Source organism: Penicillium nucicola (genome assembly GCF_028828085.1).
Source record: "Penicillium nucicola strain IBT 29836 chromosome Unknown utg000005l, whole genome shotgun sequence".
Lineage (NCBI taxonomy): Eukaryota > Fungi > Ascomycota > Eurotiomycetes > Eurotiales > Aspergillaceae > Penicillium > Penicillium nucicola.
The window spans coordinates 2333800-2352425 of record NW_026643129.1 but is presented as its reverse complement, the minus strand read 5'-3'; the positions used below and the strand labels follow the sequence as shown (position 1 = coordinate 2352425).

Genomic DNA, 18626 nt, shown 5'->3' with positions numbered 1-18626 from the left:
TCGTGATGTGACCGCGGGCCAATATCTCCCCGATATGTTGATCACCTTTTTCAGCTAATGCTGCTGATGCATTAGTCTCACGCTTAGTGCCGTGTGTAACGTACTGTATATCACAGAGCTGCCATGATGAGGTGGGTGAAGGCCTGCTGTTACTAACAGTACAGTAAAGCGTCCGGTAATTCTAAACCAGACCTGGTGGCGTACGCTATTGATCTTTAGCTAGTTTGTGAAAAAGGTGAGATAACCCAGTGGGGTGTATGCTCTGTATTTTTTGGGTATATGAATAGGAAATTTGAAGCATCTCTCGTCTTGTATCTCCATCTCTATAGACATCGTACCTTACTGTATGCAGGTTGGAGGGAACGACGGGGGAGATTTGTCACACAAAGTTTGAGCTTAGCCCCGCCATACACCGCCTACTGTTTTGGTCAGCACTGCCAAGATCCCCGCTACGGTGAGTTTCATATCTCTTCTGTTTCTCCCGTTGGGGGACTGTGATCTAATCTACTGGGACTGTTGAAATGTTTCTTCAAGTTACATTATATCGGAGGGAGAATCAGCAAGAATTGGAGATAGCCTAGAAGTGCACAGGCTGACTAAGATGGCTGCTGACGGCAGAAACTTAAGCCTCCGCATGTGGGGTTGAAGCTGTTACCCCGGTCACCTGACCCTACACGGTGCAATGCTCTGTGACATGTAGATGAGCTTTTCTCCTTCTCAATAATGAGTCGGTCCAATCAGGATATTTTTGAGGACTCAATTGTTAGACTAGAGTTCTATCCATGGGTACAGTATCGGTATTGACTTGGCAAGCCCTCCCCCACTTCACAGCTTGCCGCGGGTTAAAAAACGCACCGGAAGATCGACGTGGCGCGCTCGGAGGTATTCTGCCACATTCTTGCCGAGAAAGTCGACAGTGGTGGTTACGCCGACGCCTCGATCCAACAGGTTGCGGAACAAGAAATGCACCGCATGAAGCTTGGGCAGTTCAAAGCGCTCAACGGCTAGATCAGGCTGTTGACGGCCCGTGTCTCCCAGTAGTTCCTGCGCCGTGTCGACAGACAGTAACGCCCTGAGCCATTGATACTCATCGCGGTGTCGCACCCAGAAGCCGCAATTGGCATCTGCCCCCTTGTCTCCGGAGCGAGCATGCACAATCCAGCCAAGGGGGCCGCGAGTCGTCGGCCCAAAGTCCCGGGCAAGGTCGATAGGCCCCTCGGTCTCTGTGACAGGCCGTGATGGCTGGCGCTCCGGGTAAGTTTGAGTGCTGGGTGGGGGTGAAATGTCCAAGATTTGCGTGGGTTCGTTGGGCTTCCACGGCATGTGAACACGGTGCTGGACTGCGGACTGGGGCATCAAGCTGACATAGTACTCAAAGACCGGCCGGGGGAATCCCTGCCGCATATCCAAGTGGAAGGTAGCGCCAGGGTATCCTTGCATGATGTTATCCGAAATGGGCTTGAGGAAACGACTGGGAGCAATATCCTCTGACCGTCGTGCCTGCACCACGATGCGCAAGGGGACGGTGGCGCGGTTCTGGTCGTGCGGATCCGGCAGAGCAGAGCCCAGCAAGTCAAATTTGAGAGACGTATACTGATCAGAGAAGGGCGCCAGCTGATGACGGATTTGCGCCTCCAGCATGCGGGCTTTGGCTTCGATATCCAGGCCAGTCAAGAACCACCATGCCTCTGCCTGGAACCCACCCCGGGCAGTGATACCGACCTTGGTGGTAGGCGGAGGAGGGCTCGACCGAACTCCAAGGACTGCGACTCTGTTGACACCTCGCTGCTCGAAATGAATGCCATCGAGGACCGAGGTGACGTCGGAGTTGAAGTACCAAGGTCCCTGGATCTCATAGAGAAGTTGTGAAGTGCAGGTGTCAACAGTGACCGCCCCACCGGTGGAATGCGCCTGCTTGGTGATCACAACCTCGCCTTCGGCAGAGATCTCAGCGATGGGATAGCCGATATTGGTCCACGCATCTTGACCCGCGTGCTCCAGTGCTTTGAACCCGGTGAAGTTGCCACCGCAGACATAGTTGCTACACTCAATGAGATGTCCCGCCACAAAGGCGTTGGCGAGCTTGTCCAGGTCCTCGCGCTGCCAGCCATGGTACCAATAGGCCGATCCGATGACAGGAGAAGCATCCGAGACTCGTCCGCAGAGCACAATGTCCGCACCATCTGCAAATGCGGCCGCGATCCCCAGACCGCCGAGGTAGCATTGGGCATAGATAGGCTCGAACGACCAATCGGCCAATCGCTCGCCCGTGTAGACATTGCGGAATTCAGACCCTGAGGCCAGTCCTTTCTGGACGGTCGTCAAGACCTCATCTCCCGAGATCCATGCAACCTTGATACGATTAGCGACTGCTGATCACCATGGAGACCAACCCAACCTTCAAATCCAGCTTCTTCGCCTGCACCATGCGCACGACCACCTCGTAGAGACCCTTTGTATCTGTGACTCCCGCATTGACCGCAAGCTTAATCCCATGCTTGGCCAGATCCTCCAGGGCTGGCTCCACAGCCTCCAGGAACGACAGATCATAGGCAGGGTGGGAGCTCGCCTGGTCCACGCGCCGACCCGCGGCGGTAGCCATGTTGTACTCGCTCATGAAATCCGCAATGATCACATCGATCGGGTCCGTCGGGTGGTGATGCGCGAATTCAGCGATGGCTTTACGCCGGTCCGAGGTGGACCCCGAGGCACCTGGAGAGGGGGGGGTCAGTTGGAGTGCATGTTTATAGATCGAGGACTGCGACTGACCTGCAATACGAATAGATCGGCTCTTGGTCATGGTAATTGCAATGGTTGAAGAATTCACATCTAGGATCGAACAGAAGGCCTGTCAGACCGCATGCGGCCGAGGTGACTTTGGGGTCCTCGGCTTGGAATGCGGGGAACTGTGAAGTTTTGGAGATGCAATTCATAGTCTCCAACTACGAATGATATATATCTATACGAGTAATGTTAAGATTAACGGACGGGAAAGAAGAGATAGTAGTGTCAAGTAATAAATAATATAAGCTCACGCTTACGAAACATAGCAGTTTATGTACAGACTAGATCCAATCTAGTTTGATGTCCCAAAGCCCTAACAAGAAAACGCCAGGCCAGTTATCCCAGAACCAAATCAAAAAAAGTCAAAAATAAATCAAAAAGTCGAGTTGCTTTTCCCAAGGAAGCAGGTGTATTCGCGGATGGGAGTAGTGCATGATGTTGCAGATGTTAGGGGGAAGAGGGTGGCAAGTAATGCGGAGCGGATAAAGGTGAGGTTCGAGGTATAAGAGGTAAGATGTAATGTCGACAAGAAAATCAAGGTGAAACAAGCCCCAGGCTTGAAATCACAGAAAGAAACACGCTCAAGGGATATCGAATAAAGACGCGATGAAAACAAAGTTGCTGATGAGGATGAAAGTCAAGACGGAAGGTGAGGAAGATATTAGTTCTCGGTTTTCTCGTCGACAGGCCTCAATACAGGCACCTCGCCAGTGGGATTGGTGTCCGGGGGGTGCTGCTCGGCAACCTGGCGAGGAGCGGGTGCGATCTTGACTTCATGCATAGCCATGTCGCCCTCACTGCCGGCGTGGCTGCTGTGGCTGATCTCGCCGTTGGGTGAGTGTCCGTCGAGCATCATCTCGCGCGGGGGGTTGCCGAGCATCATTTCACTGTGCTCGCCAATACCGTAGCGCTGGGCGGCGGGGATCTGGTGGCCGTCTTCGAGCTGGTCGTGGTTCTGGGGTGTCCAGGCGAGGTAGTCACGGCGAACCTCAACGTAGTCGTAGGCGAACTCGCCCAGCTGATCGTCGTCCATACCGAGCAGTTCGGCTTCCTCACTGGCGCGCAGGTTCAGACCGGGGATGGCGTTGATGGCGTAGGCGATGATGGCCGACATGACGAAGGCGTAGGAAGCGGTCGCGACGATGTAGGCGATCTGAATATAAAGCTGCTTGTAGTTGTGGATGACCCAGCCGCCGACAGCGGTGCCGGTGTTGACACCGTCCAGGCCGACAATGGCGTCGTCACCGAAGAGGGCGTTGAAGACGAGTCCAACAATACCCGCAATACCGTGCTCGGCCAACACATCCATAGAGTCGTCGATGCGGATCCAGAACTTGATCTTGGTGGAGTAATTGCACACTACGCCGGTCACCACGCCGAGAATCACACTGGCCCAGGGAGAAATGAACCCGGAGGCCGGGGTGGCTGCGACCAAGCCAGAGATGGTTCCAGAACACCAGCCGACCATGGACCACTTGCGCGCCAGACGCCAATCGAGCAGAACCCAAGTGATGGCCGCAAAGGCCGCCGTCAGGTTGGTGTTCCAGCAAGCCATAGTGGCACGCAGGTTGGCACCGAAGGAAGATCCACCGTTAAATCCGAGCCAGCCAAACCAGAGGAAAACCGTGCCGAGCAGAATGAGCGAGACGTTGTGCGGGCGGAAGTTGAGCATCATGCGTTCCTGTCGGCGACCGAGGACCATGGAGTAGGCCAGCGCAGTGAATCCGGATCCGATTTCGACGGGACCACCACCGGCGTAGTCCATGACACCATACTTGTACGCCCATCCGTTGACGTTCCAGGCCCAGCAGGCCAGCGGGCAGTAGACGATGGTCGCCCAGATGAAGGTGAAGACCATGGCGGGTAGCAGGCGACCGCGTTCGGCGACGGCTCCCATCACAATTGCAGCGGTCACCCCACAGAATTGCATCTGGTAGAAGGCGTAGAGCAGATTTGGCACCAAGGGCGACCCGGGACTAGGATCCGCCAACGTCTTCATCAATCCAAAGTTGCGCAGGTTACCGATATATCCATTGGTCGCGGTCGGCGAGAAGGCCAGCGAATAACCCCAAAAGTACCACTGGAAGGTCACGACAGAGAACGAGGCCATACACGCCCAAATCATACTCAACGCGGACTTTCTGCGCGCCAATCCGGAGTACAAGAAGCCGAGACCGGGAATCATGACCATGACCATGGCCGAGGCCACAATGATGTAGGCCTGGTCACCCGATTGGAACCATTTGTTAACATTTTCAATTCCTGTGCAGAACACGTTAGAACAAGCACTGGCTCAAATGGCAGAAGTTGCATACGGGAATCGCCGCCCAAGTCGACGTTGGTTGAAAGGTCGTAGTTTGCGGGAGCGCCCACCCAGTTGTAAGACGCGTAGTCGGGGGCGTAGGGAGCTTTGCCGTTGAACGACATGATGAGCTCTAGGGGAATATGTGTGATCTCACGAATTGAGAAGGTGAGAAGGAGAGAAGTAGGGGGAAAGTGAAAAGGGAATTTGCCACGGGAGAGGGCTTATAAGGAAATCTGGAAGCGTGGAGAGGCCAAAAGTTCAGTGATAAGTCGGGATCGACAGCGTCTCCACTTTCGAGATTTGAACGATTTCAAGGGAAATCAATGGTCATCAAGGGGAGAAACTGAACAGGGGAAAAAAAAGAAAAGAAGATAGAGAGCCCGGCAACAGGACGATTGGTATAAAACCGAAGAAAACAGACGATCGCGGTTCAGCAGGAGAAAGTCGGGAAAAGTGGTGTAGTCAGAGATTGTGACAATAGCAATGGGATAATCAGCCCCTGCAGCCAATCACCGTCGCGACTGTCGACTACGGCTCCTGTTGGTCGTGAAGGGGTTTAATGTGAGTGGTGAACGGTGGAATGGTGCTTTCCCCGGTCACTGAATTCGCTGTCACTGCGATTCAGGTGCGTGTCTCGGCTGAATTGGCCGTGATACTTGTACAGACCGGCGGGGAGGTGGCAAATCCTCTTCGTATTGCGGTGGTCATCCCCGAGGCATCTGGGCAGCACTGCTCTCTCGATGCCTGGCCCCGAACCCGCCGGTGAACCTCTCTCGGCAGTGACTTGCACTCCGGGGAAGAGTTCCTGGGGGCCCTGTCGAGTGGATTCTCGTCACGGAGATCGGGTCACCGTGGTATAGATATAAACGTGCCAGACTACCAACCCTATTTGACCTTTGTTCCCATCTAGATAGCTTATCTCCCGGCAACGCGATATATGCAGGTACCCTGGACTCTACTCGCGAGTCTCAACGGCGGGGACAGCCTCCAGCGGCACTTATCTTGCACCTGCGCACGCGGAGAATCCTCCCAGGTCAATCCGCCCGCCGCAATTGGACCGTTGGCCTTCCAATCTCCGAGCTCCCATTGGCTGCAGATAAAGCAACCGTCGCCACGGGCAGTGGGTCCCGCCAGGCGCCAAGCCTTTCTGTATGAGGACTAGCGTCAATCGGTTCCAGGGAGTCAACGATTGGCGACAGATAAGGTGTTTTGCCTCACTTCCCGAATCTTCCCGATCCCGAGCTGCCCCCGAGTTCGGGGGGACCCCTAGCATCGGGGGAAACACCATTTCAGTAGCTGTACACTATGGGTCCCGTCATGGGGGACACAGTGAAAGAACAGGAACATTCCCAGCTTTCGACTGTACAGAACACTCGGCAGCATTCGGCACTCTGTAGACTCTGCATATTCTGCATACAGTACTCTGCAGTAGTGTCGTTTTATTGGGGCGCTAGGCGCGGTGATCCGCCCCCACGGGACCGGGTCTTCAGCCTCTTGGCCAGATCCGGTCGACTTGCATTTTCGCGGGTAAAAATAGCTTTGGGTTGTCTAGTTCATCAAATCCTTCTAGTTCATCGGATATCTTTCTAGTCTATGATTTAGTCTGCCCGGTGGACTCGATATCACAGTAACGGCCATATTGTCATTCTCGATCCCGGGGTCATTCGGGTGGCGCAACCATATCTACAATATAGTGTAGGTGTCACGCTCTATATATATATCCGTGGAAACGGTCCGCTCAAACTTTGGGTGGCAACTCTATTTTCGAGGCAAAACGTATAGCCGTCTCCCATGGAGATACCAACTTTGAGTTTACAAATTAAAATGTACATCGAGATAGTTGCTCGGTGAGAAGCAAGACCCGTCCTGCAGTAGCTCATTGACTTGATTTCTGGCTCATATTGCCATTGCTGTTTGCGGTCTTCAACAAGTAGGCCGGCTGGCCCAATGGCAAGGCGCTTGACTACGAATCAAGAGATTGCAGGTTCGACCCCTGCGTCGGTCAATTTTTTTTGTTTTATTCTGTCATCAACTCAATATTCTCAACGTACTGTACGTGGTAGGACTCGTTGTTCTTTTTCTTTCTTGCTTTCCTTTTTTTTTTTTTTTCCCCAGGACTCAGAAGGATGAACCAAGATCCTATATCGTTGGACAACCCTTCCTTCCAATTTATTTGTTTCTCCTACACCAGGAAGCCTACGATAGACAATGAACCTATCTACAGAAACTGTACGACTCTACTGTACAAGATATCCAGGAAGCCAAGTCCTTCGCAGGCCAAGGGACGGGCCTGTAAAACCAGAAGAATGCACGGAAGGTCTCTATTATGTATATAGGGATATCAATCAAACATGAGAAACTACATTTACCAGCCTCAACAAATCTATGCGACTGGCAGCTAGCCCATCCAAACATGGAAAGCACATCAAACATTGACACTGTACCCAGAGCCCACCCCACGGCGACGACGGATAGCATGCAAATACTTGCGACCCTCATCAACCCAGAACACAGAACTAGTAATGCAAACAAGTTTAACCAGCGACCCAAAGGCAAGAGGCTCGGTCTGGAAGATGCGCTGTAGGAAAGGGAGGTAGATGACGCAGGCCTGACCAGCCAGTGAGCCAAGAACGGCATAATTGAACATCTTGTTGCCGAAGAGGGGCATTTCGCCACGAAGAATGGATTTGCCTTCGCTGCGGCAGGTCAGGGCGTTGAACATGTCAAAGAGGACGAAGCAGGTGAATGTCATGGTTGTGTCGTGGGCTGTTACGACCCGGGACCGCTTGTCGACGGGTGAGCCGTCATCGATGTCGCCCATTTCGTGAATGTAGATTGAGAGCGTTCCGATCATGATGACCATGGCTGAGGTTAGGACTCGTTGAATCAGAGGTCTTGTTAGAACGCGAGCTGTCTTAGGTCGGGGCGGGCGGTTCATGATGGTTGGGTCGACGGGCTCAACTCCTAGGGACTGAGCGGGTGGGCCATCCATCAGGATATTGATCCACAAGATCTGCATGGCGTTCAGCGGGTTCTTGAATCCAAGAGTAGTGCTCAGAAGTACAAGACTGAGTGCAGCCACACTGGTGCTAAGCTGGAACGTAATGAAGTTTTGAATGTTATAAAAGATGCCCTTGCCCTGTTCAATCGCCCGAAGGATAGTCGAGAAATCGTCATCGGTGAGAATCATATCCGCCGCCTCCTTGGCAACATCGGTGCCAAGCTTGCCCATCGAGATACCAATATCGGCCTTCTTGAGAGCAGGTGCATCGTTGACACCATCTCCAGTCATAGCAACAACATCGCCGCGAGATTGAAGTGCTTGCACAATTTTCATCTTATGATCGGGGCTTGTACGGGCAAAGATGGAGACAGTTGAGATCGCCTGGGTAAGTTCGGCGGCAGTCATCCGGTCGAGTTCATCACCTCGGATGACAGAGCGTGCATTTGGAGACTTGCTGATTGGCATGCCCAACTTGGTCGCAATGGCCACGGCGGTTGTCTCAGCATCACCAGTAATCATGATGATTCTGACACCGCCGGCCATCAAGCGTCGAATAGATTTGTGTACATCCTTGCGCGGAGGATCGTTCATGCCGACCAATCCGGCAAAGACCAAGCCGTTGTATCGGTCGTCCTCATCAACGGGGCTTGGCTTGGACGTAGGTGTGCCGGAACGGCTACCAAAGCTTCGGCTGCCCCTAGAGGTGTCTCGCACAGCTCCACTGGCGAAAGCGAGGACTCGCAGACCCTCAGCTGCCATGCTTTCTGCTGCGTCACGAATGATTTTGCGCCGGACTTCATCCAGAATAACCTCACGGCCATCCTTCGTAAGATAAGTGTCGGAGCGTGCCAGGACCTGCTCGAGAGCACCCTTGATATAGGCAACATGAGAGTTGCCATATGATTCACCAGAACTACCAATAACTACACCCATCCATTTGCGCTCCGAACTGAAGGGAGTTTCATGAACGCGAGCAGCAATACGATCACGGACGTCGTCCTCTCCTAACGTATCCAGAAGATCCAGAATCGCCACGTCGGTAGGTTGACCCACCCATCTACTCTTGGCGGCAGCCGAGTCACCGTCCAGAGTAGATGAAAGCACTGCCGCAGAAGAAGCACTGGCTGGAGAGTTGGCATGGATTCGTGACAACCGAGAGTTATTGGCAATATTTCCAACGCGAAGGATGGTTTGTGCTGCTGGCCCGGGAGCCACCGCCGAGGCTGCATCTCTATTCATGTCGAATGGCTCTGCGCAGTCGAAATGCCACATCTTGGTCACAGTCATATGATTGAGAGTGAGAGTTCCAGTCTTATCAGAGCAGACAACATTGACAGAACCAAGCGTTTCAACACTAGGGAGCCTCCGCATGATAGCGCCTCTCTTAGCCATGCGCAAAACCCCAAGAGCCAGAGTAACAGTCACAATAATAGGCAATCCCTCGGGAATGGCAGCAACTGCCAGAGAAACGCCAATGGTGAACATCTCGAGTATCTTGCGACCTTGCAAGAGACCAATTACAACAATCAATCCAATGACACCAAAGGAGATGTAGCTTAGTTCCTGGCCCAAACGATCCATAGACAGTTGCAAAGGTGTTCGCGGACTTTCAATCTCCTGCAAGGAAATTGAAATGCTGCCAAATTCTGTCTTTGCACCCGTTGAAATAACAATACCCTGACCATAGCCTGAGCGAACCAATGTGCCCATGAACGCAATGTTGTGCTGCTCGTTCAACCGAATATCGGCACCCACAGCTCCGGTAGCAGGTGCATCGTAGAACGGAGAGCGAGGCGGGATTGGCGCATTCGCTGGGGCAAGCCCATTGGATGAGGTGCGCAGGGCTTCCGCATACTTCGACACGGGTTCGTTCTCACCGGTCAAATTCGATTCGTCGATGCTCAAATGTGTAGCGGCGGTGATTCGAATATCGGCGGGGATGCGATCTCCAGTAGTGAAAAGGACGAGGTCGCCAGGCACTAGCTCGGCCGCGGGCACGGTCGAAGAGGCCTTGATCGCCGCAGCTGCCGAACCCGGACTTTTGCTTCGGATTTCCTGCATTTCCTCTCCAGAGTCTCGTGTTGGAGAACCGCCATTATCAGCCGCAGCGTGCGTTGCAGTAGGCAGATCACGGATCAAATGAGCGTAATGAGGGACCAAGCGGCTCAATGCCTCCAAGGACTTCTCCGATCGGTACTCTTGAACAAAGCCCACTGTCACAACGATTGTCACGGCGAGTGTAATACTGATAGCGTCGTCGAGATTTCCCATCAAGAATGATATACCGGCAGAGGAGAGTAGGAGAAGGATGAGCGTCTCCTTGAATTGCTTGAGGAATCTTAGCCAGAGCGGTTCTGGCTCTTCGTGAGGAAGCTCGTTTGGCCCATCGCATGCTAACCGGATCTCCGCCTCTGCAGGGGTTAGGCCATGTAAAAGTGAGGTCCTTAATCGCTCAGCGGTCTCATGAGGCTCGAGCCACGAATATGTTGAGGTGGAGGTCTGGGGAAAGGAGACCACTTGTTAGCAATTGTGTCAAGACCACAAGCAATATCCTAAGTCACATCCCATGCAGAGTATGTTACTATATACATACCGATGACGGAGCATTTGGCCGGCCACTCATCGGGTTGGTTGAGGGAGGTCGTAAGGAGTCGTTGGATGCATTATGCAAAGGCAATGAAGGTGTTGCGGACCTTGACATTTCTCATGCTTTGTAATATGAAGGAACAGAGATAGGGTAGCGCTTTAGATATGTCGGAAATGGTTTCTCATCCCGTCTCGATGAGAATTGATTCTGCGGTAGGCCACGTTAGATGCGATCTGGCAGCAGCTTGAAACGGGGCTAGACCAACAAAAGTGGAGGCGCAAGAGTAACGACCGGGAATGAAGAGTATCGGACAAAAGATCCAAGAAGCTGCCAGTTGATCGGGTTGCTGGATGCCAAATCGCAAAAAAGACTCCGTTCACAGCTCGAGTCCTCTCCGACAGGCCACGGCCATGCTGATGCTTTACCCATTGCAGCTTAGTGATACCGGATAAATGATTAATCCGATAACATATACAGACTAGCGTAAGGAATAAGTTGTAGCCTTAGAAAAGCACACGTGAACATAATCACATGACTGCATTCCAGCCCCCTCAATTCCTGAGTCAGCGGGAATCCGTTGACGCCTGATTCCCACGCGCATCTCCCGTTCCTTTTGGTTTCTCTGCCAACTCACGTTATCCCTCGCGCGCCCCTCCTATTCTTGAATTCGATGTCGTTTCACGCGACTCGGTGATTCCATCCTCGTTTGACTGTATCTCTATTCGCTTATCCGAAACTGTGTGCGTTTGATTGCTAAGTCAATTGTTTTCCCGGTCCAGCGCGTCACCCTGTTACGCCTTATCCCCGCGCCGGGCGGGTTCTGCTCTTTTGGGCTTGGTAAACCACCCTTTGTCTCTGCATAGTATCCAGTGCGACACACACTATGTTCTATTCCGAGACTCTTCTGTCGAAAACCGGGCCTTTGGCTCGCGTTTGGTTGTCGGCGAATATCGAACGCAAACTCTCCAAGTCGCACATCCTGCAGTCCGATATCGAGAGCAGTGTCAATGCCATTGTTGATCAGGGCCAGGCCCCTATGGCCTTGCGATTGAGTGGACAGTTGCTCTTAGGTGTTGTTCGAATTTACAGCCGCAAGGCTCGCTACCTCCTCGATGATTGCAACGAAGCCTTGATGAAAATTAAGATGGTAAGTTCCTCAATGCATTTCCACGAATCATTCTAATTTGGCCAGGCCTTCCGTCTTACAAACAACAATGACCTGGCCTCTACTGTTGTCGCGCCGGGTGGCATTACCCTTCCCGATGTCCTTACTGAATCAGATCTCTTCACCAATCTCGATACGTCTCTGCTATTCCCGCAAACCCTCGACTTGGAGCCTGCTTCCAAGCGCCCTGGCACCTTGGATTTTGGAGGCGACAGTCTCCTTCCCGACAGTAGCTTCCGCCGTTCTGTTTCTCAGGAACCCGCACGCCTCGAGGACCCCTCTCTGGTTGATCTCGACTTCGGCGAGGATGAACTGCCTCTTGGAAATGACCCTACTATGGAAGTTGGTCGAGATGCTCCCGCTCCCCGACCTGTCGAGGAGGACCTTTTCAGCGACGCCGGCAAGTTCAATGATGGCGCCGACTTGGATCTTGACATTGGAGAGGATGATGGCATGGACAAGATGGATCTCGACGACGGTCACGATAACCTGAATGATTTACTACCTGATGGTGGAATGGATATGACCGATGAACACGACTTTGGTGAGGAGACTCCCCGTGCTACCGAAAATCGATTTGAGCGTGACTCGGAAAGCCCTCTTTCCGATGCTGGCTCCGACCAGATGAATCAATTAGAAGAAGAGTTCAACCGTGAAGACAATGCCACTCCTGAGGTCGTTACCACCGAGCACGCCCAACGCGCCAAGCGCCAAAAGTTCCTGGAGCTGGACCAATCGGTTGCTATTTCTACCCGAGATATCAGAGACCAGCAGAAAGACCGTTCCGCCATCATGAAGCCTGCTTCTTTCTTGCCCCGTGACCCTGCCCTTCTCGCTCTTATGACCCGCCAGCAAAACGGCAATTTCGTGTCTAGTGTGTTTGGCGAGGACCACGGTCGCGGATGGGCTCCTGAGCTGCGCGGATTGCTGTCTTTGGACTCGGTCAAGAAGGCCGGCGAGCTGAAGCGCAAGCGTGACAGTGGCATCTCCGACCTGGAGGTGGCTGGCGTCGATGTTCCTGCTCTCGAGCTTGGGGAAGATGACGCCATTGTGCCTGTTGACGAGGGTATTGTTATGGACAATACTCTCAACCTGAACCCCGAGATTCAGTTCCCTGGCGATGATGACCAGCAGGAGCTCCACTTGAGCGACGATGACCACATGAACCAGCTTGAGGAGTTGGACGACACTATCGCCCACCCGATCCACACCGAACCGGTCTCCACGGGTACCAAGCACGCTGTCCACATCCTCCGCGAGAAGCTTGGTGACGCTGAGTCCTCGCAGAATCAGCGGGTGATGTTCCAGGACCTTCTTCCTGAGCAGCGCTCCAGCAAGGCCGATGCCACCAAGATGTTTTTTGAGGTCTTGGTTCTGGCCACCAAGGATGCTGTCAAGCTGGACCAGGGCTCCAAGTCCATCGGTGGCCCTCTCGCAATTCGCGGCAAGCAGAACCTCTGGGGCTCCTGGGCCGAAGAGAACGCCGCTGGTGCTATGAGCCAGCTGAGCCAGGCTCTTTAAAGCAAAATCCTTTGATCGCAACCTCTGGGATTTACCGGCGTATTTTCTTCTTGTATAGCTCACTTTGGCATGGCTCATGGGTTGGTTATTGGCTTTGGGGATAGCATTGGCTATCAGGAGTTTGTTAGGAGTGCTCGGAGAATGGGATTCTGGGTAGTTTATGGGGGGGGACAATTGTCCATTGCAGCGACGATATGAATGCGTTTCAAATAGCTCTAATTGAACATATCACTCTCGACGTCCAATCATCTCCAATAATCTCCAGTTGTACTGTAAGTTGAGTTCCTACCGTAGAGAGTCCCAAAGGGGAAGTGGACCGGAGATTTGTTATCTCAACCACGTGTTGTGTGTCTTGGCGCATTGTTGATCTCTGAGTATAGAGTGTGAAAGGGTTGAACTCTTTGAATGCGTTCAAAGAGTTCAATCAGTTCAATAAATTCGGTGAAAAAAATACTTCAATTCTGAGATCAAAGTGCCAGTGCCATAGGAGAAATGATATCATGCGCTTTCTCAAGACCCGGAATTGCCTCCCCGTAGCTTCACGGCGCCAGATTGCCGTGATTGATCAGCTCGGCCACTGATACCTCCGATTAGAAATATTCCATATTCCACCTCAGATCTCAACCTTCAAAAACCCCCGACACTCACCGTGGCCTCCATGGATGTCATCTAGTCCATCCATTCAAGCAAATATCCATCTCCTATCGCGGATGATATCTTATCCCAAACAGCGCTCCCGTTTGCCATGTCCCCGACTACACTCCCGCCGCGCTCAACGTCCGAAGAGAAAACAATGAACATGGAGTCAGGGAGAGCATCTAGCGACAAAAGCGCGGAATTGGAACGTGTCAATACAGATGAGATGACTTTCGCTCCAATCACCGCGGCGGCAAATGAAAAACGTGGGGCACCCTTACAGAAACAGAAATCGAATGCTTCGAAATCGCTGGAGCGTAGCTGGTCACTCAATGATGGGGTGAGTGTTGGTGGCAATGATGTGGAGGCCGTTGATGATGATTCTTTTACGATTGGTTGGGATGAGAACGATCCCTTAAATCCGAGGAATATGAGTACTGCTCGAAGATGGATGGTGACGATGATTGTTTCGATGGGTTCGCTCTGTGTGTCAGTTTGGGTTGGATATCTTTATCGACGGCGGATTGCTGATCTTGACACAGAACTTGTACCTCGTCTATGTATACGACGACGTATACCCAGTTGATGGATGAATTTGGGTGTTCTCGAGAGGTTGCGACTCTTGGATTGTCCTTTTTCATTTGGGGTCTTGGTTCGTGATCCTGTTTGTTGGTGAAGGGTTGAGCTGACCATTGCCATTTAGGAGTTGGTCCGCTGTTCTTGAGTCCCCTGTCTGAGGTTCGTCTGAAGCTCCCTGCATTTGGATAGAATCAAGCAACTGACTTTTGGTAGTTTTATGGCCGACGAAACATTTATATCGTTTCGTTTTCGCTGTTCCTCATCTGGCTGGTTCCCTGTGCCGTGGCTAAGAATACTGCAACCATGCTGGTCTCTCGGTTTTTCAATGGATTGTCTGGTAGTGCATTCCTGAGTGTCGCAGGCGGCACTGTGGGCGACATGTTTGATCGCCATGAGCTTGCATTTCCCATGATGCTTTATACTGCGAGTCCGTTTGTTGGACCTGAAGTTGGACCTCTGTAAGTGACCTGCGCCTGCGATTTCATCAGCATTACTAATAGTATTCAGTGTTGGTGGTTTCATCAATGCCTTCACCACATGGTATGCACTTATCTTGACTCTGAGCAAGTTTGGAGCTAATGTAACCTACAGGCGTTGGACATTCTATGTGCTCCTGATATGGACTGGTGTCTTGCTAGTCTCGATGATCTTCCTTGTCCCGGAGACGTATCACCCAGTGTATGCCTAGCCCTGAAACCATTGAATCAAAATGCTGACATGCTTAGACTTTTGAGGCGCAAAGCCCAAAAGCTCCGCAAGGAAACCGGAGACGACCGATGGAAAGCTCCGATCGAAAAGCTAAAACGTAGTGTGGCGCAGACTGTTTTGCGATCTATGTATCGCCCGATTCTTCTGCTAGCACTAGAACCGATGTGCCTGTGTCTTTGTATCTTCTCGGCTATTCTGCTGGGTATTCTTTATCTCTTCTTTGGGGCTTTTCAGTTGGTGTTTTCCAACGTTTATGGAATGGAGATCTGGCAACGAGGTTTGTGTTTCCTTGGCCTATTTGTTGGCATGGTATTTGCCATTTTGTCGGATCCAATCTGGCGACGGAATTACGTTCGCCTGGAGCGCAACCACGAGAAAGCCACAAATAAGATCGACGACTTTCAGCCGGAATGGCGGCTTCCTCCTGGTAAGTTTCCCGCGGATGATCTGAAAAAAAAAAACAGTGACTGATAGCGTGAAGCCATTCTGGGTGGACCCTTGGTCACCATAGGTCTCTTCATTTTTGCTTGGACAATTTACCCTGACGTTCATTGGATTGCGCCAATCATTGGCAGTGGTATTTTTGGAGCAGGGTAAGTCATTCCTACCTGACCTGGGCAATTCGGATCTTGTGACACTGACTCGTGTTACTAGGACAATCCTGGTCTATTCAGGTATCTTTACATTCCTCGTCGATGCATATCCGACCTTTGCCGCCAGTGCTCTGGCAGCGAACAGCTTCGCCCGGTCGTCTTTTGGAGGCATCTTCCCTCTGTTTGGAATCCAAAGTAAGTTTGCCTGCAATGCTTCCATGCTGCGACGAGTTGAACATCCGTGCTCTGTATGCATTTCTAGCTGCGGGCTGATGCATACGTCGAACAAACCCACTGGGAGCTTTTCAATGCTCAAAGACTAAAATTTTTTTTGATAAGAGTAATGCCTAACGGTCATGCAGTGTATAACAACCTGGGTTACCACTGGGCGACTTCCTTGCTAGCGTTCCTGACACTTGTCATGACCCCATTCCCGTAAGTGCTGAATCGACTATGAATTACACCCTACTTGTCTGCGCTATGACCCGATCTATCCACCCTTTCCCCCTGCATTATGGGCTCGAGTGAGGTTGCTCCAAGCATGGAAGTTGGATATTCCAACTGCATGGCAGGCAATCGAAAGGTAGAATGAGACTCACTAACATCCATCTCAGGTATCTCTTCTACAAGTATGGCAGCCAAATCCGAAAGAAAAGTCGGTTTGCAACATCGCAGATGTGATATACACGTCTGGAATAATCAAAACGGCCAAAAAAGAACAACCTTTGATATAATACGCATCTTCTAGATACAGAATTGTATAAACAGAGTTGGTTGCTGGCTGAATTCCCTTTTCGAGGACAACCACAGGTTTATCCTCGGCGCCATTGCATCTCAACACTTTGCCAGTCTTGTCTGGATATGTGTCGCGGGCATTTCTCGCACCCCATGACTACCTGCTGGTAAGATTCTGACCACTGGAGAAAGGCCAACAGCTAGTCCATAACCCTAGACAAAAGACCCAACGACATAGCTGCTGTACCGCCTGCAGTTGAAAAGTTAATGCAGACAATGGAAATGCATATGCATGCAAAGCAAGGATACGCTTTGCTTAAGAATCTACTTCAATTCATGTCCAAAATGAGGGTTGTCGGAACTAGACTATCACGCCCTTGTTATCTTCTAGAGACCTTAACCTAGAACTTCTAGATCATCTTCGTACTATAATGCAGCCTTCAAGCTCAGTCCATACTCCAATTTCTCCAGTCATCCCAGCAGGCCAGTTGCAAAGGATACGAGCATCATGTGGTCTTGGATTCTCTTCACAGGCAATCATCCCCAACCAACCACCAGTCTCCCTCTCTCTCTCTCTCTCTCTTTTTCTCTTTCCGGATATGATATACTGGCCCAAGCTGCGTTCTAGCCTCGGCAGCGCTCAGCCTCGGAACAAAACGGGACCGGAGGAGGATTCCGGGATGCAAAGTATGAATTGGACAGTCTGAAGTGGAGATGCAATCCAGCATCCTGTGAAGAACCCCAGTCCTGTTCAACTAAGTAAGAAGTGTATACTGTCGTCGTCCGGGTATACAATCGTCCTCTGCACGTGCGTTATTGCCTCGCGGGGTTACGGTTTTCCGGTGGTATTGCGATCTATATGGTATTGTAATGTGATACTGTGATACTGTGGTAATGTAAAATCGAAGAGGTGGTATTGTAATTGGACCAATCAGAAACCCAACCCTCAGCCGTTGACGCGCTGGAATGGTCCATTTCCGGCAACTGGTCTGTAATGGTATTACCATCGGGTTGATGGCCGGTCCTCGTCCAGTGGCCGAGCTGCCAAACGTCAGCATGTGAGGAGAACATAGAGACCATACAAGATCCCTCACACGCATGATATTCTGTATAGACTCCCTAACCGATATCTCTAGTGATAGTCGAGCCATCTACCTTGCGGGTGAGGTTGGGTAGCAACATAAATTACCGATTCATTCGGCAAAAAGGGTGGCTATTACGCAGTAGATTCAGCCCTGGGGCTTCGAAAGTGCGAAACGACCCTAAATCCCGAAAAATCGCATCGCTTTCCTACTTAAAATTCGACTAAAATTATCCTTGTCACTTTGGCAATTGAACTGACCCCAGTCACGGGAACAGAGTCATCCACTTCCCCCGCGCATACCTCGAACTGCCTTTTGTCTTTGCTTTCTCCTCATTTTCTCGGTTCTGCGATCCGATTTGGAGATTAGTCTCAGATCTGGTAGACAATTTTACGGGGTCGAGCTGTTCGCCGTATTGCCTCCCCCGCAGGCGACTCCTTTCCACTACCGTTGCGGCATTTTCTGTCAGCTTGCGCCAATTTCTCGCATTCCTCGAAAACCCTTCAATGTGTCAGATCGTCGTTCTTTCGCATTTCCTGTCGATTGTTCCCCATTACACCCGTGACTCGACTCGCCGTTCTGCCGATTTCTGCCCCGATACAACCGCCAGCACCGCCGCGCGATTATAGGAGCCGAGGATCGGACCGAGAGGAGATCTGGGTGGGTTCGCAGTTTCAACAGGAGTAATTCGCCCCGTGTGATCGTGCGTCTTGCGTCTTGCACTCGTCGGGCAAGATATTGCGCACGTGGATCCGCTTGTCCGCCGCGATCGAAGCGCGGATGCTATCGGTATTGTCGCCACCACGTCTTGTTCTCTAGATCAACACCACTAGCCGTGCAGAGGGTCGACGCGCATTGAGATATCTTTGATAGTCTTCATTCTTCGGACGATTTCTTTCAGCCGCCCATCTCGGAATACATGCCGAA

At 51.7% G+C, this 18626-nt stretch overlaps 5 protein-coding genes across 5 annotated transcripts; 2 read left to right on the top strand and 3 right to left on the bottom strand.

The window, feature by feature from the left end:
• Nucleotides 1-825: 825 nt before the first annotated feature.
• N7511_005950 (acyclic terpene utilization AtuA family protein) lies at nt 826-2800 on the bottom strand (the record flags this gene model as incomplete). The annotated part of the gene is made up of 3 exons (XM_057128327.1): nt 826-2352; nt 2399-2712; nt 2770-2800. 3 exons carry the CDS (start codon nt 2798-2800, stop codon nt 826-828), a joined length of 1872 nt encoding a protein of 623 aa, XP_056984844.1.
• A 645-nt stretch (nt 2801-3445) lies between these two features.
• N7511_005949 (ammonium transporter) lies at nt 3446-5211 on the bottom strand (the record flags this gene model as incomplete). The annotated part of the gene is made up of 2 exons (XM_057128326.1): nt 3446-5046; nt 5100-5211. 2 exons carry the CDS (start codon nt 5209-5211, stop codon nt 3446-3448), a joined length of 1713 nt encoding a protein of 570 aa, XP_056984843.1.
• A 2303-nt stretch (nt 5212-7514) lies between these two features.
• On the bottom strand, nt 7515-10794 carry pmr1 (Ca(2+)/Mn(2+)-transporting P-type ATPase PMR1; the record flags this gene model as incomplete). The annotated part of the gene is made up of 2 exons (XM_057128325.1): nt 7515-10592; nt 10687-10794. The coding sequence occupies 2 exons, from the start codon at nt 10792-10794 to the stop codon at nt 7515-7517; spliced, it is 3186 nt and encodes a 1061-aa protein (XP_056984842.1).
• Nucleotides 10795-11563: 769 nt separating this feature from the next.
• Nucleotides 11564-13366, top strand: N7511_005947 (kleisin alpha; the record flags this gene model as incomplete). Its single annotated transcript, XM_057128324.1, has 2 exons — nt 11564-11827; nt 11873-13366. 2 exons carry the CDS (start codon nt 11564-11566, stop codon nt 13364-13366), a joined length of 1758 nt encoding a protein of 585 aa, XP_056984841.1.
• A 745-nt stretch (nt 13367-14111) lies between these two features.
• Nucleotides 14112-16563, top strand: N7511_005946 (MFS transporter; the record flags this gene model as incomplete). Its single annotated transcript, XM_057128323.1, has 11 exons — nt 14112-14491; nt 14545-14654; nt 14706-14740; nt 14795-15039; nt 15089-15121; nt 15173-15259; nt 15307-15716; nt 15771-15882; nt 15944-16077; nt 16245-16317; nt 16497-16563. 11 exons carry the CDS (start codon nt 14112-14114, stop codon nt 16561-16563), a joined length of 1686 nt encoding a protein of 561 aa, XP_056984840.1.
• Between the last annotated feature and the right edge of the window lie 2063 nt (nt 16564-18626).